Source organism: Pinus tabuliformis, chromosome 2_2 (assembly GCF_031772625.1).
Source record: "Pinus tabuliformis cultivar Carrire ecotype Pingquan chromosome 2_2, CPIR1, whole genome shotgun sequence".
Lineage (NCBI taxonomy): Eukaryota > Viridiplantae > Streptophyta > Pinopsida > Pinales > Pinaceae > Pinus > Pinus tabuliformis.
The window spans coordinates 249343995-249370737 of record NC_142300.1 but is presented as its reverse complement, the minus strand read 5'-3'; the positions used below and the strand labels follow the sequence as shown (position 1 = coordinate 249370737).

Below are 26743 nucleotides of genomic sequence, written 5' to 3'. Positions count from 1 at the left end.
ATTTACTGCTGTCTATCTTCTTAACCGATCACCTACTCAGGCTGTTAAGGGGAAGACTCTTGAAGAGGTTTGGTCTGGCCGTAAGCCTAAGATCAGTGACCTCAAAGTATTTGGCTCAGTTGCATATGTTTGGATTCCAGCTGCTAAGCGCTCTAAGTTGGATTCCAAAAGCCTGAAACTCATGATGACATAGTACAGTGATCATCACAAGGCCTATAGGTTGATAGATATAGCCACTAGTCGTCTTAGCTTCAGTCGTGATGTAGTATTTGATGAAGATAGAGGATTCTTTCAGTCTCCTCCTTTTGAGCAGTGTTCTGAGGATCAGCCTCACAGTGTTCTTCTTCCGGTAGGTCCACCTGATGGGAGGGATGATGCAGCATCAGTATTTGATGATGCACTACCTGAGCTTCCTTCGGAAAATAACCCTCCTCTTGCTGCTCCTATTGTTCCTGAGCCTTCTCCATCTCCTCCTGACATTGGTTCCTCTACTCTTCGGCCTAAATGGTGGGCTAAAACCATTGGTGATCTCCGGGATTATGAGCTCCTTGAAGGTAGAACTTCTAGACATAAGAGAAAACAATAGTCTACAATAAATTTTGCTCTTATGGCTAACCTGCACAGTATTTTTGAGCCTCAAACCTATTCAGAGGCTAAGGGTACACCTGAGTGGGAACAGGCTATGGAAGCTGAATTCCAGAGTCTTCAGAAGAATCACACTTGGACCCTTTCTGATCTTCCTGCAGGGAAAAAGCCCATTAGCTGCAAATGGGTATATAAAGTAAAATACAAAGCAGACGGAACCCTAGACAAGTATAAAGCTCGTCTTGTTGCTCGAGGGTTCTCACAAAAGGAAGGCATTGACTATGAGGAGACCTTTGCTCCTACAACCAAGATGAGTACCATACGGCTTGTCCTTGCCTTAGCAGCTTAGTTCAATTGGAAAGTCCATCAAATGGATGTAAAGAGTGCTTTTCTGAATGGTGACTTACAGGAAGAAGTCTACATGACGCAGCCTCCAGGATTCAAGGTTGCTGGTCAAGAACAGAAAGTCTGTAGATTAGTCAAAGCACTCTATGGTCTGAAACAAGCTCCTCGGGCTTGGTACATGAAAATTGATCAGTACCTCACAGATCATGGTTTTCAGCGGAGTCCATCTGATGCAAACCTGTATATCAAGCATATTGGTGATGATATTCTGTTTGTGGTTGTCTATGTGGATGACCTTATCATGACTGGCAGCTCAACACATTTGATCCATGGGATCAAACAGGGTTTGTGCAACACTTTTGATATGACAGCTTTAGGACTTCTTCATTACTGTTTGGGGGTTGAAGTCTGGCAGACTGAGAATAACATCTTTCTCTCTTAGTCCAAATATGCCAGAAATCTTGTGGACAGATTCAGAATGCAGGATTGCAAACCTGCCACGACTCCTATGGAACCAGGGCTCAAACTTTTAGCTCAGTCATCCTCACCCCTTGTGGATGAAACTTTATTCAGGCAATTAGTGGGCAGCCTCATTTACCTTACTGCCACTAGACCTGACATCAATTTTGCAGTGAGCTACATTTCTCGCTTCATGTCAGCTCCTAAGGCTTATCATTGGATCGCTGCGAAGCGTGTGTTGCATTATGTGCGTGGCACGCCTGATTATGGACTTCTGTGCACTCGAAGTTCCGATCCTATACTCAGTGGTTACACAGAGTCTGACTGGGCCGGTTTGGTTGATGACCGTAAATCTACAGCTGGGTATGTGTTTAATCTAGGATCCGGTGCTGTCACCTAGACTAGTAAGAAGTAGCAGGCAGTGGCTCTCTCCTCAACAGACGCAGAGTATCGGGGAGTAGTTAAGGCATCTTGTGAGGCAGTTTGGCTTCGACATATGCTTGTGGATATGCATGTTTTCCAGACAGGTCCTACTCCCTTGTTCTGTGATAATTAGGGAGTGCTCAAACTTGCCAAGAATCCAGTCTTTCATGAACGAACAAAGCATGTAGAAACCCATTGTCACTACATTCGCCAGCTTGTTGAAGACGGATCCGTTCAGTTGCAATATGTTCCCACAACGGAGCAGCCCACCGACATCTTCACTAAGCCTCTTGGTCCTGATAAGTTTGTAAAATTCAGAGGGTCTATCGGAGTTGTAATTAGATTGAGCATTAAGGGAGGGTATTAGAATAATACTATTTAGTGTTTAATGCTCATTCTTATTAGCTGTTTCTATTTTTATTTTTTTAGCAGTTTCTTAGAAGAAACTGGTTGTTTCTATTTTCTAATAGAAACTTGATGTTTCTATTTTCTAATAGAAACTTGATGTTTCTATTTCTGTAAATATATCTGTATTACTTATTGAGCTTCATTTGCTCATGTAAATCAATTCAATTCATTCATTGATTATAGAATTCTTCAAAATAATTTACACAAATAATTTTGCCACAAATTTAAATAACAACATGGCACTTTTGCAAAAACTCAGCAAGAAAAACACAGAAAATATTTATCAGAAACTCAGCCTTATTTTATTAATTGGAATATGATATCACATGCCAAATCTGGATCAGAACTTGTTAAAACACTAGCAAAACATCTGAATGGTTGACAACAGCTACTCCAATGTTATGCCCTTGCGAGAGATCTGATTGACCTCTCCTTGCGATCTTCACATTAAGCCCAACGATTGGATTTGATTTGATCCCTCCTCTTTGAGTAGCTAGGGTATATCTCTCAATACCGAAACCCCTCCTTTCTAGATTAGCTAGAGTGGACCACTGACTACTGAAACTAACCTTCTACATAATGTAGGCTCTCACCCAGAAAAGCTCCAAGAGATCAACTCAACAACAACAAAACAATAATCCCAAATGCATGCATAAGGAGTGAGATCTCATCTTCTTTAATAGTCATGGACTATCAGAATACCATGGGTCTTTTCCTTCTGTTATTAAAGTGACTTATAATGTTTCTTTTTCTTTAGTCACTTTTATTTAATTAATTATCCCATAGCCCATAATTATTTTTAATTTGTAACCCAGGCTAATAAGATATTCTCATTTCCCAATGTTTGGAAAAAGGAACATTACACCTTCTAGTATCAAGCATTTAACAAGTCACATTGACCTAATTTGGTCATGTATGGAAATTGATATATATGTTGATTTTTAGATAGTTCTCCAATCTGATAAATTGATTATGTTTCTTCTTATTTAGATCTTATCTTACATTTGTTATGCATCATAAAATAATTACAGAGAGAACTTCAACAATATGCCAAGATATCATAAAGAGACAACTGCACAAGAACACATTATTTTACCCTTGGAATACCCACATGGGGGAAAAACCCAACAGCCTTTTCAATAGAGAAATTCTTTAAGTCAACAGAGATACACACTAGTCAAATACTAGGTTTAACCTGGTCCGTGGTCCATCCCCCTAGTCAAGTCAATTTGCCCAAGAAACATGCTCTGTTCTTGCTTCAAAAATGCTGCTTTGCTAGCCCTCATAGGTGACACTTCGCTGGCTCGGAATGGGCCTTTCATTGGCTGGCTGCTTCAGACCTCAAACTTATCTGCCTCAGATTGCCCCAGACCTGCAAGTCCTCCTGCAATTTGTCTTGCAACTTGACCTGCAATTCATCCTGCAACACGTCGTACAAATCGTCATGCCTCAGACCTTCCTATGCTAGCCTCAGAGCTTCGTATGCTTGCCTCAGACCCGTCTTACTCTCTTCCTCAGGAAATCCTAACTCACTATGAACAAAAGATCTGAATTGGTCTTGGAGGGGAGTCAAATGCCTCATATATATATGTAGTTGACTAGCCATCGAAATGGGTGTGTCTTAGCTGGAGCTAACCTGAACCTTTTAAGGGGCTGACTTGACTAGGAGGAGCCAAAAAATTCAATTTCAAAATTTCAAATTTCTTTCTTTTGAAAATAATATTTTTCTTTTTACCAAAGCATGAAGAATATGCTATTCAAATTTCAAATACATCAAGGACAAAAATAATAATTATGAAGACTGACCATAGTTACAAAAATCAACACTCCTCTTAACTAGGGAGGTATTCATAATGACTATCCATATGTTCTCAAGTTGACAAATTTCTCTAAGAAAAGGTAGAATTCATTGATAGCATCATCATCTAGGTCGACACTCTTGACCTACATCAGCATTATCATTATCCTATAGGTACCACAACACCATTGGTACTCACTCAACTAGTCACCATGATCTGGTGGGCGCCTCACCTCATGATACTCTGACTAGTTTAGGGTTGCCATCACCCAAGGTCAACTCTAGGGACACCCATGTCCCAACTCCAAAGGCTTCACCGTATGCCTATCTACTTTGTTTCTTTCTTGGTACATAGAATCACATTATTCTCATATAATGAATAATTTGCTTCCTCTTTGCTCTTCAATTTTAAGTTACACAGTTTTTCTTTTATAAGAAGAGAGCAGATTATTCCCAAGAAAGCAATTCTCGTTGTTTATTCAAGCCCATTTGACATAGTCATACAGCTATCCATTATCCTTCTGGTCAATGATTCACATGTTAAGTTGTTGAAAGGTACATTTGCATAGATGTATCATAGGATCAGTTAAGTGAGAATTATGTGTGTTCAACTACAGTTTTCTTCTGCAATCTATTGATTTGTAGTTCCACTCTTTTGTGCATGGCAACTCAATCTTACTGCAGTATGTATCTCCCGTGTTGTAGCAATGCAATACATTTTTGAGACTGAAGCTTTTAAAGCTTTTGGACTAGTTTTATAACTAGGTGATTCCTTGTTAAATAATTTATGAAGGTTTGAGTTTATTGATGTTTAATACAATCCATATGTAGAATTATGCCATCAATATTACTGAAATTTTGTGATCCCTTCTTCCAAGTTATCAACTCTTTCAATACAAAAGCAGCTTTTTTTGGAAGTTGCTTCAGACAATTTTTGATGCAAGTCTTTCCCATTTTAAAGTCTGCAAACTGTGGTTGTCAGAAACACCATGTCTCAAGTTACAGTCATCTAATAAGAAAGATTATGAATGTGATTCACAAGAATGAAACAAAAGAATGGAAAAAAAAATTGCCTGTGTCCTCAGATGAACAAAAGGTGCCAGAAGAACAAGAGAAAATCGACAAATAATAAAATATCAGGTAGAATACAAAAGACATGTTTCATTTTAAATACATTGAATATATTAATGTTAATCAGATATCATACAAGGCTGCAGCATCAAGATTTTACAATCAATGTAAATCTTCATAAGGAGATGACTGAAGTGTCATACTACCAGGTGAGCACTCCTTTCTAAATAGATTTTTTGAACAATAAACAGAACCCTAGATCTCAATATGTAGCATCACTGCTAGCTGTCTTTTCGTAATTAAAATTCCTCTGAACTTGCAAAGCATCATTATGCAATTGCCCTGTAGATTGCAATTCTCCATCTGCTATAATTGTTATGAAGTTTATTGAAAATAGCTAGCTAATATCTGTCTTGCAGGAACGTGGTGAGCTGTCCCAGACATGAGTTACCCATTTCTACAGTCAGTGTTGTGAATCATAACTTATTCACATAAACATTGTGTTGAGACCTTTTTACTGTACTTTCAAAAGTTGTTTGTTCCAATTTTTAGTTGTTGTGGCTGTCATATGGCAATTGGCAAGGAGCAAGTACTAAACTGTTTGCTATTAATAAATAAAATAAACTGACTAATGCATCTTATATTAACAAGAGACAATTTACAAGAAAGCTGAAAAGGGAAAACCAAAACAGGGGTATTTACAATGGAATCTTATGTGAGCTACTAGGTCAGCAATAAAGTCAGAACTCAGAATAAACTAAAGTGTCTAACTCTTTGGCATCCTTACTAAGAAGATAGCCTTTCACAGACAATCTCATCAAGAGTAACAGAGATTGGATTGAACCGACATCATGGTAGTGTGAGTTTTACTAGAACATGCTGGAGATACGTTCAGGTGCTTTTAATAAATTATTTTGGAGTAGGGATGGTGGGTATGTCACCGTTAAGAATGTTCTTATGATCTCACCAGGGATCTTGATTGGACCTTTATATATAGGAAATAACTTTTACTTGTTTTTTACATGAATTAATGAGTATTTTACATCTTCCTAAAATATATATTTTACCGAGGTTGTGGAATGCTCTGTTCATATTCTTCCCAAGCCAATAATCTAAATCTTGCATAAAAAATTAAGGGTTATGACAGGGTAGATATCATTGAAAATTTTTCTGTTCTGTATATCATATCTTCCCCTATTTTGAGGCACAATGATCTGAGTGACAACATCATATATTTTTATGCAAGTGCAGGATTTTACAAAGGAGATCAAGCTGGAGAAGGAGAGATGGCATGGGTATTCTTCTCATCTAAGATGAAGTTTTGTAAATTGATTATGAATAATAAGCAACAGAAGAGTTTGAGTGGCATTATGACTTATCTATATAGATATTTATTATAATGCCAGTATTTTTCCGGGATGTTAAGTATGCCTTTGAACTTTGAAGCATGCATATATGGCTCTCTGGACTCAAATCTGTTTTTTCTATAGAATAGCATACAAATAGTTTTTTAATCAGGAAAGCTGGATTGAAGCGCTTTATTACCTTGTGTAGTTTCTGTTTGTTCTAAGGCAGATCTTATACCTTAGTCTGTTTGCATTACTTACTAGAGTCGTAATACATGTTATGACTTCATTCCAGGTACATCAAGGATTACGATGGGGGAATCCTCATGGAGTGCAAAATAGACCCTAAGTTGCCTTACACAGATCTACCAGCTATGATCCGGTGGCAGCGGCAGGTGAAATCCATAACTATTTTTATTGCGATAGTTGGTAGTATCTGGAAATTTTGGTCATTGATCCTAAAACTTACATGATAATTTCCTTTGACACTTATAAGCACCAAGCCATTCTAGCTCCTTAATCATGGGCAGTAAAATACTTCCTTTTCGGTTTGTTTAGTTTGGAATTAATTTTAGTGTCTTGTTGAGTGTTACCTAGTATGATGCATGAGCATGATTCTAAGCACTTTACAATATATGACAGATACTTCTAGATGTTCTAGACAGTTGATTGAGATGATCCAGGGACATTTTATGGAAGCACATGCTTTTCCTGGGAATATCCTTATGGGTCTATCCCAAAACTGACTCATAAAGTTTCATAATGGCTGCCAGGAGGATCTCGGATATGCCAATGGCACAGAGTCTTAGGAACAATGCCTCCCTCGGAACTCTATCAAATCCTTTTCAGAATTCTACAAAACAACTATAAAACTTCAAAGAGGAATGATGAGCCTCCTCATTAATGTCTCAGAGAGTGAAAATTTGATCAATTATATGGTAGTTTGGCCAGAAACATGCTTGTCCTCAAGCCCTAAGATAAGGACTCTCCAATTCCTCAGAGAGCCACTAGTGATTGTTTCTTGTCCTTGTATATTGATTATGTTCAAGTCCTTTGGAAATACCACCTCCCATTGGGGGCTGGAAGCACCTAATAAGGTTGACTACTTTAGCCACTCCTACAAAGGTAGGGAACTGTTTTATGGGACTTGGTCTAGTTATGTATTTGAAGGTGATCCCCGTTTGAAGTATTTATATGCCCTTAACACTTAAGTATTGTCCACTTAGATGCATTCATGATCTTAGTCTCTAATGAATGGTTGCTTTCACTTGAGTTTGAGATACTTTTGCTTGGTGGTCCAAAACAGTTGAGGCCTTGAGGGCACCCTACTCGACATGATACCCAGGCCACATTACCCTCCTAGAGAGCATGATGATTTGGAAGATGCAAAGTACCCTCTTTATAGCAGAGCATTCGACATTTTGACTCGAGCAGTTGATGGATATTCCAAAGCAGCCCTAGATGACTGAACGTTGAGCTTCTCTTGCTTAACATGGAGGATTCTTGATGATGTACTAGTGGACCCAACATGCCCCCAGACTAGCTTGGACACTACTTGATGGGCATGCCTTGGTCCAAAGCTCGAATGAGGATTGTCATCTCCAAGGATTATTGAGGAGGGCTTGTTGCACTTGATGGAGCCCCAACATTGGAGAGAAAGGGCATCACGTTGTCTACCTGACACCCATGGAGATGACGTATGACACCCATAGCTGGATCTTGGACACATGGAGATGCTTTAAGGCTTCATTTGAGGACTTTTCCTTAAATTGAGGAAATCATGGTGCTTGGAGACGTTTGCAACCCTTCCATTGACTTGAAGGAGCATTTGGAGCCCTAGAAGGGCATGTTGTCATCCCTTTTTGAGACTTACGTCTCACACGTGTGGGTTTATTTTTGCATATTTTGTTGTTGAAGACCGAGGTAGTGGGTTGGCTAGTAACCCAATTTTACTTTATATCTACTCAAAAATCAAACTTGTGTAGGGGCATTTAGTCATAAATTAGAGGTGATAAACCTCATATAAGTAGAGGATCACCTAAGCCCCAAGGGTTAGCTCAATTGGTTGAGTTCTTGTTGTTAAAGCATCTTGCTATTGAGAGGTCTTAGGGTCAAATCTCCTCGACGCTCTCGGGGTTAGGCTCTGTTAATGAACGACGGGAAGTGATCCCTTCGGGTGGGATTTTCCAGAACAATGTTTCTGTGGACGTAGCGGTCACTGATTTCTGGTGTCTATGAACCACATCCATAAAAAAAGTAGAGGACCACCTCTCTCACTTTATCATCATCACTTTTGTGGACTTCGACCTCTCTTAAAGAGACTCAACTTGCTCTTTGTACTTCACTACTTGTGGAGATGTGATCTTATGTAGATTTTGCCTATTGGAGACCAATTTTTGTTGTGGAGACGTCATATTGGGATTGAAAGAAGGCATGTTCTTGGATATGTTGGGAATATTTTTGTTGAATATCTTTTATTGTTATGCATGTAATGAAAAATTGCTAGAGTTTCTATTTTCCTTGTTTAAATGAACATGTTTTCATGAAATTCGTGGTGATTGTTGCATGCTTAATCTTGTACCCTTGAACTCCCTAGAAAACCTCCTAGAGAGCCTTTTTCTAGTGAGTTTCTGCTCTCATATAATGATAGCTAGGGTTAGGAAGTGAAAACTAGGGTTTCCCCCTTACTCCCTTCAAGATTTGATGTTTCCACAGTCAATGATCCTAAGACTCCATCACGCTAGTAGAGAAAAGGCACTAGCAACCATCTTGATGATCAAAAACTTCAAAACTTCATATTTTCTCTCTCTTTATATATTTTCGGTCCTTCAAGAAAAGCCGTTAGGGCTAGGGTTAAGGACGAATTCAATTAGGGCATGAACGTTGGAGCTAATTTGGTACTCTCACACTGCGCTTGACTTTACAAATTCAAAATCTAGCATATTGCATGTTAAGAAATGTCTCCCTAGGGCTAATGTCATCAATCCTAGGTAATTCTAGGCCTTAAAAATCCCTAATCCTACACAGGCTCAACTTAGAGCTATTTGAAAGTTTGTCATACCATTGGTTGATTGTATCTTTCAAAGAAAACCTTTTCCCTATACTTTTATGTTTATATGTGCCATTGTTGAGCTACATCTCGAAACTCGAGGTCACAAGCCCAATTTCCTAGGCTTATTCATAGGTATTCTTTTGCTTATTACAAAGAATTGTGCCTTGTTCCAAGTAAGAAGTACCTTGATCAAGCCTCCTAAAATATTACCTTGACCTATCAACCTAGAATACCCTTAGGTGATCTATATTGGGAAGCTTTCCATGTGGTGAAATTTTACTAAAGAGTAGGAGGTGGAGTGCTAAGGTGACAGTGGCATTGATCTCATTGTTGTGTCTTAGTCTGGCTCTTGCCGTGTGACACCTCTCACAAGGATTGCTAGATTTTGATGCAACAATGGCATCATGCCTGAGCATGATGATGCCTTCCATTTGATGCTCTTAAATGATGACATGGGTGCCCATGAGGATGTCGATGGGCTTGAGGAGGTTTTTCTTGATGATATGGAACCAGCATTTGATGAGGATACATGACTTTTGGAATGAAATGCACCCCTTGGATCTATTCATTGCACATTTCATGGAGAGACACACCCTTTGGATGAAGATGGCACCCTTGGAGGGAATTTATCATAATATGTGGGTTAATTGAGGTACATTTTCATGTTATTTCATTGATTTAGATATCTTTGGGGGTCGACTTGTGACCTATCCACCTTATATCATGGATTTTGGATTATTTTAGGGAGTTTAGTCTAAATTTAGTGAAATCGACTTGGCTACCCTCATACAAATAAGTGTGTCGATTTTACCTATGGATCATTGTGACACTTGCAACTTATTTGTAAATTGTACTAACTACTTGTCTCTTCTCTCTTGTGCGCTATGGAGCACTAGTTAAGAGAAAACTTCTCTTGGATGATATTTTGTGGATGGTTCTCTCTCATGGATGATTATTTGTGATCTTTGATGTTGTCCTATGCAAATGTAAGTTATCTTCTTCCAATCTTGTTTTTGTTGATGAATTAGGGTTTATTAAAATTTTTATCAAAGTTTTGTTATGTTTTATGGCTTTAAAATCCCCTTGCACAAGATTTTTCATCAAGTTTACTTGAGGTCACCTAGGTTTGGCTCCCTCCCTCTAAATCTTCCATGAAGATAGAAGGATGCAAGGGTTAGAGGATTGAGGGACACTAGTTCGTCTCCCTTAATTTCTTTGTATCCACATCCATCTCTTTTCTTCCACATATTTGACTCCTAGACTCGATTAGCCCAATGTTGAGAAGTACACTAGTCTTATCCCTTGTGCCAATCCTTTAAGACACTAACTATTTTCTTCTTTTATTTATTCTTGGGAATTAGGGTTTATTTATAGAAAAATCATACATTTTTGGGGTTAATTATCTTGGATTTCATTGCCCTAGGGTTAGCATCTATTTGCAATTGATTGGAACAACAAAAGTCTCAATTTACATGCATTTTTCAGCCATAATTTAGGCTGACATCTTTATTGTGCTATTATATTTATTTTTAATACAAAAAGTTTGTTGTAATATATTTTATAGTTTACTCTTTATTTAGCCCTAATTTTAGACTTCTTTATCATAGATTTTGGGGCTGTTATGAACTTTTTTCTTACTGCAGTTTCTAGTGTAAAACTTTAATTTGTAACATCCAAGTATATTTTCTTGATTGTGTGTGTTTGAGAACTTATTTCAGCGTTTATTGCTTGACCTAAGCGCCGAGATTGAGCCATAGGAACCCTTGAACTTACATTCTTGGAATTATGCCTTAATCCACCTGAAACCTTTATGTTATATCCTTATTCTCGAGTGAAATCTTGTTGTAGAACCCTTAGGGGGCATTTAACTCAAGTTAAATTGGGTTACTTGCTCTTTAAGATCTCTTAGGGAAGCCTCCCTTGTGGTGGATTGTGTCCATCATTAAAACGAAGGGCGTTGTTGCTGAGGGGATAGTGGTAACGCTTCCATTGTTGCACTCAATCTAGGTTGCTTATGTTGAAGAATTTAGGGCAATCAGGATTGATGAGATTCTTCTTACCATGATAACAATTTGTGAAGTAATTTTTCAATTTTATCTTTAGCTAGATATTCTTCTTATTATTAGAGTGTGTGTTTGCTTCATCAAACTGCTATCAAAAACAAAGAGACAAGAACACAAGATATTTGGCTTTCTGCTAGGGCCAAAACCTCTCCCTCTTGGAGAGGAAAACCCACACACAAATTCTTCTTATAGAGATTCCAATTGACGAATACCAAGACCATGACCCTTGACCTATTCCACCACTCCAAGACCAAACCATCAATCCTCTTCGTGTCACTGCAGAGATCATTATCTTCGCTGCACCACTGAGGTCATCACCGCTGCACCATCCTGATCTTTATCACTGTTGCAACACCATTGCTACAAATTCACTGAGGTCTTCATCATGACAATGAGGTCTTCATATGCATGATTGAGAGCTAACTTAGATCCACTGAAAACATGATTGTTTCACCATAGTTGCACTTGGCTGCACTAAGATCATAGCTGTATCATTGGGAGATATCACCGAGATACTTTATTAGGACGATGAGTTCTCCATACTGAGATATGAGAGTTGTATCGATATTAAGATCATGATCTTATAACTATCATGATTACATCTATGTTTGGATCAAAATCACGTCTAGAATGTATGTTGAGAATGTATCATAGAGATCCTCTTTATCATGAAGATACCAAGACTGTGACTAAATATGTTGAGATAGTGATCACCAAATATGTGACTGCATCTAGAATGTTTACTGAGATACATGTATGCCGAGGCTGCTAGGAGGCAGGTCCGAGTCCTTTTCCATTGTGATATCCACTGAGAATTTACCAAGATCACCCGAGCTTGATGACTGGAATACTTAAACGAAATCTCAGAGATTTGCGAGGTACAGTGACTGTAATTACCTATGAAATCGTAGAGGCATCCGAGCTCTGTTCTGCCTTCCTGTACTGTGGATTTCAAACCTTATACCCATCCGAATGTTTTAGAGAAATGCGAGTTCTGTGTGGAGGCCGAAATGTTATCTCTGTGGTGCCCATCCGAAACACAGAGATACTTGTCCAAAGCTCTGCACCTTATACCCATCCGAGGATGCAGACAATTTGAAGATTATCTTCTACCTTTTGCGTTGACCTTGATAGGGTATTTATAGTGGTTTGTCTCTATATTTGAGCTGACTTCACAAATGAACCGTTGTGTCTTTTTCTCTAAGCTGACATGACTGCCATTTTTGCTATTTAATTAATTTTGAGGCTGACATGATGATCTCCTTCTCGTTTTTCTTGCAGACTTCTTTGTGCTTATAGCTGGAGGATTGAGCTTGGTCTTGGAGGGCTGCTTTAGGCTTGAATACATTTTACATAGGCTCATGAAGAACTCCTTCATACATGACTTGACTCTTTGACATATTAATAAATCCTAAGGACATCAAGAAGAAGTCTTTTGACCTATGACACTTCTTGCTCATGAAACCCATGTAGCAAGACATACAAAATGAATTTATTCTCTTTTATTACATCAGTCGTAATTACAAGTCATTATGAAGACTGAACCTAGTTACACTTTTCTTAAACAACTTAGTGAGGCTTTGCACTAAGGTGCTTGATTTTGCAGTAACAGGTCCGTACCGTGGTCCATTACAAAGCTTTGTAGATAAGGTGAAAAGGTAACCACCACTACCCATTACCCTAAAGATGTTTTGTAGCCTAGAAGGGTGTTGAGAAATGTAACTAGTACCAGTCTTCATAATTTTATTTGAGTCATGATGTAATATATTTGTGAAAAGGAAAGAAAAAGAAAATTATTATAATTTTTTATTTTATTTTTATGAGCATGGGTTTCATGCTCTATGTATTTGTTTTCTAGGTCAAGCCTCTGTTGAAATCTTCTAGGTTTGTATCTTGAGTCATTACATTCTAGACCTATCTTGCGCTCATTGTGGCAAAAAGAAAAAACGAAGATTATTTTATGTAAATTAGTCAAAAAATGCTCCACGATCAAGTCGACATGCCCTATTCTTCATGTCAACCTATTAAAGGAGCTTTGAACTATTATTTATACTCATACATTCGACGTATTGAGGAGGAGATTCAAGACTGTATTTGATCTGCAATTGTTAGGTGAAGAGGGAAGTGTGAGGATGTCCAAAATAGAAGTCTTTCTCATCACAATGAAGGAATAATCATAGCAAAGTAGGAAGAGATCTTTGGGAGCCAAGATTCTGCCACACATGCGAAGGAAATAGAGCAATATTGCAGGGCCGAAGGTGCAGCTCGAGCTTCAGAATTGCAAGACAAATTGACTCATTTTTGAGGAGCATACTTGTGTTGACTGATGGAGGAATGAACTAAAGTTTGACTTGTTTACATGGGAGCCTGACTTGATGGATGGAAGGAGTCTATGTCTTGGTCTTAGGTCTTGGTTGTCTCATTTGATCTGGTTCATGAAAGAAGAGAAGTAGTTTTTGGGTTTTACCCTAGAAGAGGGGTTTTTCCCTGGCTGTGAGCCTACATCTTGTGTCCTTGTTGTTTTGATCTTCATGCTTTTATGTTTTGATAGTTGCTTGATGATGTGAAGATAAAAGAAGACATAAAGAAGATAAAAGAAGAGCTAAATAAGACAAAATAAATCACAAGTAATTATCAATATAAGAAAATATTTTCTGCCTTTTTGATTTTCTAGCAAAAGGGCCATTCCAACAATAACTCATTATGTTAGGAAGCTCGAAACTAGTTGATTTGACTTCCTAAAGGAATACCATATCTAGTTTGGTTCCTTGCAGCACACCATGAACAATATGCTTGCTACTAGGAATTATCATCTCTCTCATATTACAGGATAATAATGATAGCTTAATTCCAAAGGGAGATGAATACCTAAGCCACTAAATTGGTTACCTATCGCAAAAACCTCCAAAGAGAGGGTTTGTTTGTTAGGTGAATGAGCAATGGCATCTTTGTTAGATTTAACATGTGGCTTAGGACTCAAGGAACTCCCTAGCCCATCCACCTAAGTGAGGGAAGAAGCTTCCTTCTACTTATTGGATTTCACCTACCAACCTACATTTATCTCCATGTTGTTTGTCTCAAGTCTACTTGAACACTAGGAACCATAGGGTTAGAACTCCATCCTTGTCAAGGATTCCCAGCCAATGAGGAACTACTAAGCCATGTCATTGGTTACAACACTAGACCACTAGGGTTTAGGGAAGATCCCTAACATGAACCCCTAAAGGAATCACCAACACCTTGATATCCTAAAGTTGTTGAAGGACCACTACCATTAACACCGTAACTTGAAGCCACCAAAATACCACCTAACCTATTGAGCATACTTATACTAAGAGTGGTGGTTGAATCAGTGTAAGACAATTTTTACATATTTAAACATTCATGAACCATAAGAAAACAGCCACATATGATATCTTTCAACTGCAGAAAATGGAACACAAGATTTACGTGGAAAGCCTTTCGGGAGAAAACTATAAAACTTCTTATAATTCTTTGTAGGCACCAACCTACTGTTACAAATATTTGTAGGAACCAGCCTACTGGAGACACCAATCCCCACTGCTGCAAATATTTCTAGCCACCAACCTACTGGAGATCCCAATCGCCACCACTACAATTATTCATAGGCACCAACCAACTGGAGACACCAATCTCCACTTCTACAATTATTTGTAGATATCAACCTACTTCACCAAGTCTGCTTGCTACTTTTGCTTTTGCTAGGTTTGCTAGCTGCTTTTGCCTTCACCAAGTCTGCTTGATGCTCTGCCTTCACTGGGTCTACTCGTTGCTTCTGCCTTCACTAGGTCTACTTCTCCCAAAACTTGTCGTTATTGGCCTCTTCCCAATAACGGACATGTAAAACATGTCACATCCAGTTTTGCAAATTTGATTTTGAAATTTTTACCTAAGGCACATCTGTATGTTTCCTTAGATCCCTAAAATTTCACAATATGAGAAGTTCTAGAAAATAGGTTACAACAAAAATTCTAAGCTCACTTGTTTGAAATTGATTTTAGGGTCATTCAGAAACCCTAACATCCACAAGGCATATCTTTGAAAGTATAGTGAATCAATGTCTAAATTTTTTACTTGAGGTACTGCTATGTCTCCACTGGTTTATGAAAATTTCATAGTCTATCCTATCCCAAAAAATAAGTCATGGTGAAAATGCCAAATTGACATCTTCGAAACTGATTTCAGGACTATTTAGGAACCCTAAGTTCCACAGGGTATCTCTCTGAAATTATAGCAAACTAAAGTATGAAATTTTTACCTGAGGTACATAAAGATCTCGCTTGCATCTCCTCAAAATTCTGTTGAAATTTGGCAACTCAGGGAGAAATTCCCTCCATTGGGAAGCCTACCTCACCCAGAGAAGCCCCTCTTAGCCCTTGGAAGAATTTAATTCGGTCAAGGAAAAATATTATTTTTAAGGTGAAACCCACATGTGCACAAAAGTACAAGTCAACCTAGGCAAGCTAATTCGACCCCTTGGGACATATAAATAGACCACATGCCACATCAATTTGGAGCATCATCACACAAATCATTCTTCTCTTGGAATGGTTCGTGCAACTCTGAAATTGCAGGTTCATCTTCACATGTGTGAAGGAGAGAGGGCTTTTTTGTTGGCCAGATTTATCTTCTGTTTTGGGACTTTGACCAGCGTTGACTTTTTGGAATTGGAGCTTGGTTTGACTCTGATTTTCTGATCTGTTTGGAAGGCCAAGTTGATTGGGAGGTTGACCGAACTCTTTCAGGGCACATTGACAAGCGTTGAGTGAAATTGCAGATGTCAAAGTTTGAGTTTGACTAGATTTGGAGGCATTGTTTTGGGATTGTTTTGACTTGAATTTGACCAGCAAAGAAGGCCACATCTTTTGACTGTTGACAAACTGATTTGGAGGACTGTTGACCATTGACCGTTGACTGATTAGGGCTGTTGATGCTGCTGTTGATTTTGACCAGAATTGCAGATTTGACTTGTTGACCAAATTTGACTTTTGGGCTCATCTTTGATTGAAAATTGGTTGGTTGACTTTGGATAGTCAAAGGTTTGACTTTGACTCATTGTTTATGAATTGAAACATTGTATCTCTTTGCTGAACATTTGATGACAATCTAATAGAAGATTTTTTGGAAGGGTTTTCAACTTTTCCCCTTGTGGGGGTTTTCCTTGGTCTTTGACCAAATACTATGTCTCTCTTGTTCTTGGCTGTCTTCTATTGTGCCTCAGATTTTCTGTTCTATCTACAATTGCTTATTGTCACTAGAAGATTGAATTATATTGGATAAATTGATTACTAATTGAAGAAAAAAATGAAATAAGTGATTGTGCTAAGCATAGAACACTAAAAAATTAACAAATTTCGCAATATAAAGCATCTTGAAGAAAAGTTATAGCATAAATGCTAGAAGGAATTGTTCACTCCACAAATCACATTTTTACTCTTCCTTTAAAATCCAGAGAGTGCTCCCCATCTTCTCTTGTGCACCTTAGATTTCTTCTTGCTTGGATGATCTTCAAATGGACTCATGTATCCTTTATTTACAGTGTTTCTACGTTCACTTATGGGGCTGACTTGGAAAACTTGTTGGGTTGACCTGTGCTTTTTGGCTGGGCCAACCTGACAGAATCTTTCATATCTCTTTGTTTCTATGGAGTTAGAGGGAATGTCATATAAGTTGGAAAGGTCTCAGAATGAGCTTTTCAACTATATATCCTGTGCTCCCATTTGAGCTAGGTCTTTAGAGTTAAAGGCCTTCAAAGATAGAGTATGCAAACTAGGCATAAAAAAAACTAGGTATTTAAACAATATTTCCAACAATCTTCATCGTGCAATCTTTATTGTAAACATCTATATCCTCCCCTGTCTTTGACATTAAAGACCTAAGCCACTAAATTGGTTACTTGATGCAAAATGCTTCGAAGGGGTGGTTTGTTTGTTAGGTGAGTGAAGAATGGCATTTTTGTTAGATTTAACATGTGGCTTAGGACTCAATGCCCTCCCTAGCTTGTCCACCTAAGTGAGGGAAGAAATTCCTTCTACTTGTTGGACTACACCTACCAACTTACACTTATCCACATGTTATTTGTCTCAAGCCTACTTGAAACACCGAGAACCATAGGGTTAGGAATCCATCTTTGTCAAGGATTCTCAACCAATGAAGAATTGCTAATCCAAGTCATTGGTCACATCACTAGACCACTAGGGTTTAGGGAAGAGCCCTAATGTGAACCCCCAAAGGAACCACCAACACCTCCATGTCCTAAAGTCGTTGAAGCACACTACCATTAACATCCTAACATGAAGCCATCAAAATATGACCTAGCCCATCCCCTTAAGCTACAAGAATGTATTGCATGACCCCACTTGTTGAAGCTCCCTATCCTCTGTTTACAATGAGGAAAGTCTCTAATGAAATGATCCTAAGCCTAGCAACCAAAGAATTCATTTGGTAAATTCAAGCATCTAACCTTCTGCTATGGAATTTTATCCACAATGCACATAGAATTGTGAGGTGGAAGCTTCTACTTTAGTCCACCTCCACAAAAAACCTTAGATTAGCATTGAAGGAATTTTGTTGGCCGTCATGGATAATTTTAGTTAACATGTTCTTTGCTTAAAGTTAAGACAATTACTTCGATGTTCCATATTAGCCCAATTACAATTCCATTTCTTTTATTAGCAATCACATAAACCATTATCACATTGACAGTAACTGAAGAAAGAACATAAGCAATAGATGCAAAAGACAAGGGAACACAAGAATTGGCTCAAGCCAGGGAAAAAGCCCAATAAGGGGAAGCCCTTGATCAATCCTGCTTATTATTAATATCAAATGTTTAGCAAAGAAAGAGAGAGAGAGAGTACAATCAAAGTCAAAATTGACTTGCCAATATGATGATCGATACCACTGTCCAAATGTCAAAGAAATAACGCAGTCAAGTTTGCAATTCTTCCTTCAGACAACAACAGACAAACTCTGCCCTAACCAGTTGTCAACGATAGTCAAAGCAACCTCGATCCTAGTTCAATTTGCGGCCTCCTTTGCTGGTTATAATGAACCCAAAATAGTCCAATACTGAGCAGTCAATGTGATGAGGAACTTTGCGATCAAAGCTCTACAATTAGGGCTTGCAATCAAAGAGCCTAGATTGCCCAAATCTTGTGCCAATAGCTGCAACCCTCCTTCCTAGGCAAGCTACTCCAACTTGTTGCTGTCCAGCCTCCTTCTACGCCTCTTAACTGCCCCAAGTCCTTCTATGTTCAAGCACCTCAGACTTGCGACTCCCTGCTGTATGTTCTTGGCCATCAAACAAGAGGAATAAGGCCTGCGACCTAGCTGAAGGTACCCTCCACAAGTGCGGCCTACTGTAGGGAAGGTTTGCCACATAAAACAGTTACGAAATCACTTCTAAACCAGCCCATAAGTCCTCCTTAAGGATGCAACCTTCTCCTACAATGGCTCAAACCTGCATATGAGACAAAAATAACCCAGAACAAGCTCTTCGTCTTCCTTGCTTAGTCTCCTAGGGCTGTGGCCAACTTCAGATGAGAATTCCTCATGAAATAATGCACTTGGATGTGTCAAATGAGGTTGAGGGTCTCCTTTATTTATATGAGATGAAGGGGGTTCAAATTGTCTAATTAACGCCAAGCCGACCTTGACAAATTGCACATGTGTGGGCTTGATTCCAAAAACATATTTCTCCTTGTCCAAATTTAGCGATCTTCAGGTCAATTTTGGTCCTCTTGAAAAGAGGAATTTAATGCCACAATTATCTTCTTTAAATGAGCTTCCCAAAGTGGAATTTGGCCCTAGTTGCATATTTTAACACTTTTTGAACCTCATGGTATCAACAAATAAATGCATATTCATAGGCGGGGCCGAGAATTCTTGTCAATGAGGGTAGTGAGCCTGATTGTGATCCTTTTGGGTTGAAAGTCGCTTGCCAGGATTGAACAAAGATGAGAAATACAAGATCATTCCATGTATCAAATTGAAGCACATGCCATGTTATAGTGTCAGAGTTAACCATGAAGCACAAATATTAATATTCCTCATTTTGTTTGAATTTTTATAATAATTTTGAACTTTTAAAAATGGTAGAAATTATTGACTTATCCCTTCTTCCTATGCTATTTTTTCATAGTTACTTCCTTTCTGTATGTGCCTTTACTCTACTATGTTTTGAAACTTGTTACCTTACACAAATTCCCTTATGTGTGTCATGATTCCTAGCCATGCTCATGTTACAAGCACACATTGTAACTATATGAGGAACCCTTTTATCAGGTGCCCTTCTTTTGAAGTTTGCCATGGTTTCCAAACCCTTTCATGTTATGAGATTCTAGTTTCTCTTCTGTCACCAATCATGTCTTTCATGACGACATTTCATGATGACATTTGGTACTTACATTGTTTTAGGTTGGTGAGAAAGCTTTCACTTGCATAAGTAGATGTTCAAAACTAGTAAAAATGTAGGTTCAAAGTTCAAACTGATCTGGTATGGGCCATACTCAGTCACTCAACAAGTGGGAACTTCCAATGCCTTTTGGTTGGTTTTCCTACCACTACTTGGTATTTATGATTTTGTCAATTTCTGTCAACTCAAACTTATGAACCTTCACATCTTGAGGAAGAGGTCTCGATGTACCTAGAGGAAACCATGCCAGATTTTCTGCCAAGTTTGATGAAAATGGTTGGCCACAAGTGAAATGGTTCCTAATCAACCTTTGAGCAAAGAAAAATGGGGACAACTTCCTATAAGTAGGGAGGAAATGATGGGACTTTGTAGGTGAAAAGTGGACCATGTATTATATCTGTAGCTTTTATTTTAGGACTGTTACCCACCACCTGTGGGTGACCACTATAGGAGAAAATTTCTCCTAGATTTGTCTTCAGTCTGCAGCGAGCAGCGCCTTGCAACCACTTAATATCTTGATGTGCTACTATTCTCCTCCACATGAGCCAACCATTGTGTGCCCTTGTTCATCTGTCATGACGTATGTTTGAAGGTGGGCCTTCCAACCCCGAAGGTATGGTTTTTCTTTATGTAATTGGGTGTCATGCTTGCTCTTCTTAGGCACACTTGGACATGGATTAGTGGGTGGAACTTGCGGAAAGAAAGGTTTTGACTGTCCTCATGTTCCTTTACCTCAACTTGGGGGTTAATCTTATATCCTAGTACTGTGGGATCTCCTTTATTAGCTACTAGCTGTAGGAGTGGCATTACATGGGAAACCCTGATTTTGGTTGTGTGGTCCTGCTTCTTGATACCATCTATCTCACTCCCCTTCGCTCATTACAAGCCCTTTTCACATTTTCTCCATCTGGGTCCACAAGGTGTTAGCCTCCCCCTTCCCTTGTCAACTCCTTGGTTCAGGCTTGAAATGATGCCCCAAAGGTTGATGTAGCTAAAAAGAAAGATAAAAGCATGATATGGCCACATACATAGGAAATGTACCACAAAATGCAAAAGATGGCTGGAATAATAAAATCTAGCACGTGGGCAAAAGCTAAACATGAGCTCTACCTTTTATCATTATGGCCATCACCCTGGTTCCTAGGGCCCCTGTGAGTGCTCCTCTCATCATCAAGTAACCCATGATTGTCCCAACCCATGGTGGGCGATGAACTGCCCCACCTTAAGGGGGAACCACTGCTACATCTTACGCATCATGCTCTTATCCCTGTTATGAACATAAATGATGTAAAAAGTAGATAAAAATAGATAATAAGTAATAATCATAATAATATAAATATAATAATAAATAATAAGTAAGTTAACTAATGGTTAGTTAGTTAATAATGAAAAGGCATGTTTTAGAGACATGCTTGTTCGTGAGAGGGTACTAACTTGGCTATATATACAGGACCCACATTCTCATTTGTAATCATCCTACATCGATTCTTTTTTTTTTTTTTTTGTTTCCACAGGAAAAAATCGAACCATCTATTATATATAGAAAGTTACAAAGCATATGCTGAGCATTTCTGTAAGACTCGTTTTTCTCCCATTAAAAGGGAAAAAGCAGTCACAACTGTTTGAAAATACTTGAAAACAGAGTATTTGCACAACAGTCCCACCATCAAACCAAGCCAACAGACCAGTCCTGTCCTTGCACACCTCCCCGAATCCTTTAAAGGATAAACGCCCGAAGAAGAGATGTGTAGTAAAACAGACACCGAGTTTGAGAAGACAACGAGGCGACCAAAAAGCTCAGAGAATCCACAGTAAACACTATACGGATTCTCGAACAAAGAAAAACAAAAAACATTGATTTAAAACAGAGAGCCAGGACCTCCTTTTAGAGGAAAACAGCCTTGGTACCCTGAAGAAGTTCTTCAAAATTTGCAGCAATGACAAAAAAATCAATTCCTAATATGTACAATAACAAGAACAGTTTTCTAGAAGTCAAAATTTTAAACAAAAATGGGTTGTTCGAGTGGTCGAAGCACCCCATTTTCTTTCTCCATAGCTGTCCATGACCCCATATCTTGCTCTTTAGATAGGCGATCAACAACGTGGTTCCTTTCCCTGTAGATATGGCAAAGAGATATCTCCGTGAAACGACATTTAAGTCGAGAAATTTCTTTAAGTAGAGGATGCAAAATGAAATTCCTGCAATGTTGAGTCCCATTAAACCATTTGACAATGTTCATTGAATCCCCAAAAATCTGGATTGCTCTCACATTTCTAAGGATAAGCCGACATAGGAGATAGTGTAATTCTTTCAGTTTAGCAAAGTTATTGGATCCCTGACCAAGACCAACAGATGCTTTAACAAGCTTTTCCTTTGATAAATGTATAATCAGACCAGCCCCGCAACGTCCATTAATGTCAGAGGCCCCGTCAAAATAAGCCCACGGAGTTGAATATCTAATAGATTCTTGACAAACAGCTCTGGTAGTAGGAGGAGCTTGCGGAAAAGGGATACTATCATAAATAACAACTCCTTCTGCAGCCAGTCTTCCAATCGGGAAGATAATGTCCTTAAAAATGACCTGATTCCTGGCAAGCCAGGTCCCCCAAGTTATGAGAAGCGGGATGGATCTCTCTCTGTCGTTTGAAGCTTCTTGCCACCACCTCTGCCAAGCTTCCAAGACTCCCTGCCCTTCCCACCTTAAAGGAATTTTGAGCAACCTTAGCATTTCGGCCATAGACTAGTGTTAAAGGGGCATAAAAGGAACAGGTGTTGTACTGTTTCGTAACTATTTTTGCAGAGGGGGCACCAGCCAGGACCAATCCTTCCTCTTCTTTGAAGAAAATCCCAAGTGGGAACTTTCTGTAGCAGGACACACCAGAAGAACAGTCTTGTTTTTGCTGGCCCTTTTAACTTCCAAAGCGGTTTAGCCCACCATGCCGGATTCTCCCATCCATTTTGAGACATCAACCATTTATAACCCATCTTTGGAGAGTAAAGAGCATTCTGGGCAAAGACCCATCTGAGTTCATCTGGGGAGTCAGAGAGCCTCACTGATGAGTTGAGTAGGTCCTGTTAGAGTTGGTCTAGTAGCCCTCCACCAGCGATCAAAGCTCTTTGCATTTGCATAAGTAGGTGTCTCATCAGTGTCATCTTATTGCATTCCATTAGGCATGCCATAACCCTAATGGAGGAGCTTGTGTCTTTATTCCCCTCTTGGCACTGCTGGATCCAGTATGTTTCAGTCAATAAAATTCTTTACAGGGTCATTGGTTTTGTCTTGAAGTCAAGGTCCTAGGTTTAGGGTTTAGTCCAATTTTGTCTTTTGAGGTCATGTCTTTAAGGTCAATAAATGCCCAGCAGGCTAGAGGGATGTCCAGCAAAGCACCACTTCAGAAGATTTCATATTGTACAGCTAATTTTTACTTTGAGTTCAAAAACCCTGTTTTTGAAGGCAAGGTCATTTTCTCATTTTTTGTAAAAATTTGTAAAAATTCAAATTCTCCAGAAGTTGGCATGCGGCCTTGGTCTCCTTTGCCAAGACTCCTCAGAAGCTATCCCTGCAAATTTTTTTAAGAAAAAGCATCATGTCAACCAATTTCATGACAAAAAGGAAACCACAAGTCAGCAGCAATTAGTTTTAAAAAGTGTCATTTTATAAACATTATAAAGTGGGTTTGAGGGGAAATAAATTTAAATCAAGCTTATAAAAGCCCCTCTCTCCTCATTTTGCAATTCATTTGCCTCCAAGACTCCAAGAGCAAGTGTGAAAGGCGATTTAGTGTGAAACTGGGCGAATCGAGCGACAACACCTGCGCGCTACGCGTTGGGTGCGCGCTACGCGTCAGGGCACACTCTGCAGTGGAAGATTTGGTCGGGCGCTACGCGTTGGGCGCGTGCTACGTGTCAGGACCCGCGCGCTACGCGTTGGGTTTTCACCTACAGAAACCGCCAGTGAAGCTTCAAAACGACCTCAAATCTCCTAAGTTTTACAGGTAGGCCTCCAATCATCAATATTTTTTGCTTGCCTAAAGAAAATGAGCATGGAAAATGTGTCAAATACCAGCAAGTGTGAAGCATGAAGAAAATCATATGTATCATGTTAAAAATTTCAAATTGCAAGTGAAGCTAGGGTTTTGAGTTTGTTGCCCAAGGTCATTCTTTCTCAATCCCTCATTTCCCCACATTCCCATTATCACCTCCCTTGTCATCTTCACCTAATTTCCCTAACAAAAAATCAAAAGCCCTAAAACCCTACCTATCCCTAAAATTCAATAAAATCTCCCTAAACTCTACCTCCTATCAAACCCCTGCAAACTATGATTATGTGATGGTGTATGTGTCATAATTTCTCCCCTACATTCCCTTTTTTATATATTTTCCCTAAATCCCCTCAAAAGCCCCCCTCCCTAACATCTCCCTTGTGTTTTTTGTCCCCTTGGAGCAGCATTCAAACAGTCAAAACAGCAGGTCATTTGAGCAGAAGCAGCAGTACATTTCAGCCATTTTGTTCTTGAAACCATGTCAGAAACCGAAACAGACTATGAGCAAAGTGATGACCGTGAGTCAACACCGGAGGTTGAGGTGCCAAGGAGGCCTCACAGGGGTGGTAAGGGTGGTCAGCACGTGAGAGAGGAGCCCACCTCTTTGGCCTATTTGCAAGCTTGTCCACTTGCAGTCACATGTTTCCGTCATCAAGCATGCTATGAATATTGCGAAAGAATTTCTCAAATTCAGCACCACAGGGAATTGGTCCGCTTGTTTGTATTACATTTGCACAACGGACATGTGAATCTTGCAGGGGTGGATTTTACATTGTCACCTGAGATGGTTGCTCAAGCAACAGGGATACCCAATGCTGGAGAAGAATGGAACAAGCGCCAGCTGTTAGACAAATTTCAGTATGAGCCCTACATTAAACCTGTATATATGAGGCACATGACTGGTGTATTTCCTTTCAGATTCTTGAGAGATGAGTATGCACCCTTGATGAGGGTCATCATTCGTTATTTCACCTGTGAGGGCAGATTTTCACGTTTGTATTCGTACCATATCCGCTTGTTGATGCATTTCACACGGGTACGGATGATGAACATTCCTTTCTTCATGTGCCGGAATATTGAGAGGATGGTGCCCTTGGTGCAGAGAAAGAGCCCAGCACAGCAACACAGGAGCATCTACCATTATGCTTTGATCAAGATTGTGGTCATGCATCAGTTGGCACTGCAGGGTATTCCGTGGGAGGATTTCATCTCTCGAGATTTCTTCACAGTGCCACAGCCACCCCCTGAGGTTGTTCATGAGGAGGGAGGACCTTCACAGCAGTATGACATCCCTGAGCTCAGACATGTCAGCTCCCCTTCATTGATCACATATTAGAGAGGCCACAGGGCCTTATTTGCATCAGCTTGGCGAGTATTTTCTCCACATCAGGTGGAAGGGGTCTCGCCTTCTTCATCAGCACCGCGAGTGTTATCTCCACACCAGGTGGAAGGGGCCTCGTTTCCGACAGCAGCACAGGTACAAGAGAGAGGCAAGCAGCCCAAGATTGATGAGGGGCCATCAGGTGATCCAGGCATAGATGTTGTTGACCTCGATATCAGTTCTCCTAGCCTAGAGCCAAAGGAGATCATCCAGCAACTAAGGGCTAAAAATGACTCGTTGCAGCAAAGGTTGGAAATGGCAAATTGGACAATCACCTACTTAGAGCAGCGCAACAAGCAACTAGAAGATGAACACACTATTGATGAGTTGCGGAGGATCCATGAAGACCGCAACTTGGCTCATAAGAGACCCGGTGATTTGGTACCCATTGAGCGAGAAGCTATGCTTCTCCAGGTCAATGCTCATTTGGAGAGGTTGTTGGCCAAGGCTAACAAAGATAAGGACATGCTCCGGAACATGAAAAACCATTATTGGGCTCGAATGCACGTATGTAAGGCAAAAATGAAGGTGCTCAAAGGACGGTTGGCCAAGGCACTAAAACGAAGAAAAAGGCCCGATCCCCTCCACATCTTGGCTGAGGCTTCCTTGAAGGAGCATGGTGCTAAATGATTATCTTCTGCACAAATTTCAAAAAAATTTTGAGCATTTTTGGTCGTTTGTGAATTTTTTGGGCAAAAAACAGGTTTTCCTCCCCAACGCGTAGCGCGCCGCGCGCTACCTTGAAGATGGGCAACTCCATTTCATGAAAACTCAGCATTTTTGGATTTGTCATGCAAAAATACACTTGCTCAGTAATTGCCAAGAAATTTCACCAAGTTTTGAGCCTCCAGAAGGTCAAAAAAAAGCAAAAAATGACTTTCTGCCACCTTTTTGACACACAGGAAGCAGTCTTGGGAGATTGCAATTTTGGAGGGGCAAATGGTCACCAAATTTAGAAATTCCACTTGGGTTGGAAAGTAGACATCCAGACCTTTCCAACAAGCCCACTTTTGCCTCATTTGGACTCCGGGAAGTGCCTCAAAAGCAGGCCCAAAGGCGCGCTACGCGTTGAGATTTAGGGCGCTACGCATCAGGCTATTTTTCCAGAAATGCACCTACAGCTCAGCAAAACGCAGTTTTGACTAGGTTTGACTTTTTGGAGTGGATTTTGATCCTCCTTGATGTAAATGATGTAATTTTATGATACTTTGACACTTATTTATCTCTTCTAGAAGATTCATTCATGAAATAGGCAAAAATTTAATGAATGAATTGGTTTCCTAGCTTATAGAGGCAAGTTGTTTTGACTGCCTAGATTTTAGTGCTCAGTT

The 26743-nt window shown here is 39.5% G+C and overlaps 1 protein-coding gene across 5 annotated transcripts in view; it reads left to right on the top strand.

The window, feature by feature from the left end:
* LOC149192225 (histone acetyltransferase GCN5-like) overlaps window positions 1-26743 on the top strand; it is a 427304-nt gene that overhangs the window by 139262 nt on the left and 261299 nt on the right. For all 5 annotated transcript variants that reach the window (XM_089404509.1, XM_089404510.1, XM_089404508.1 and 2 more), the window contains exons 6-7: window positions 6341-6384; window positions 6731-6830. In XM_089404509.1, the coding sequence (XP_089260635.1) occupies window positions 6341-6384; window positions 6731-6830 (144 nt within the window). The remainder of the gene's footprint in view (window positions 1-6340; window positions 6385-6730; window positions 6831-26743) is intronic.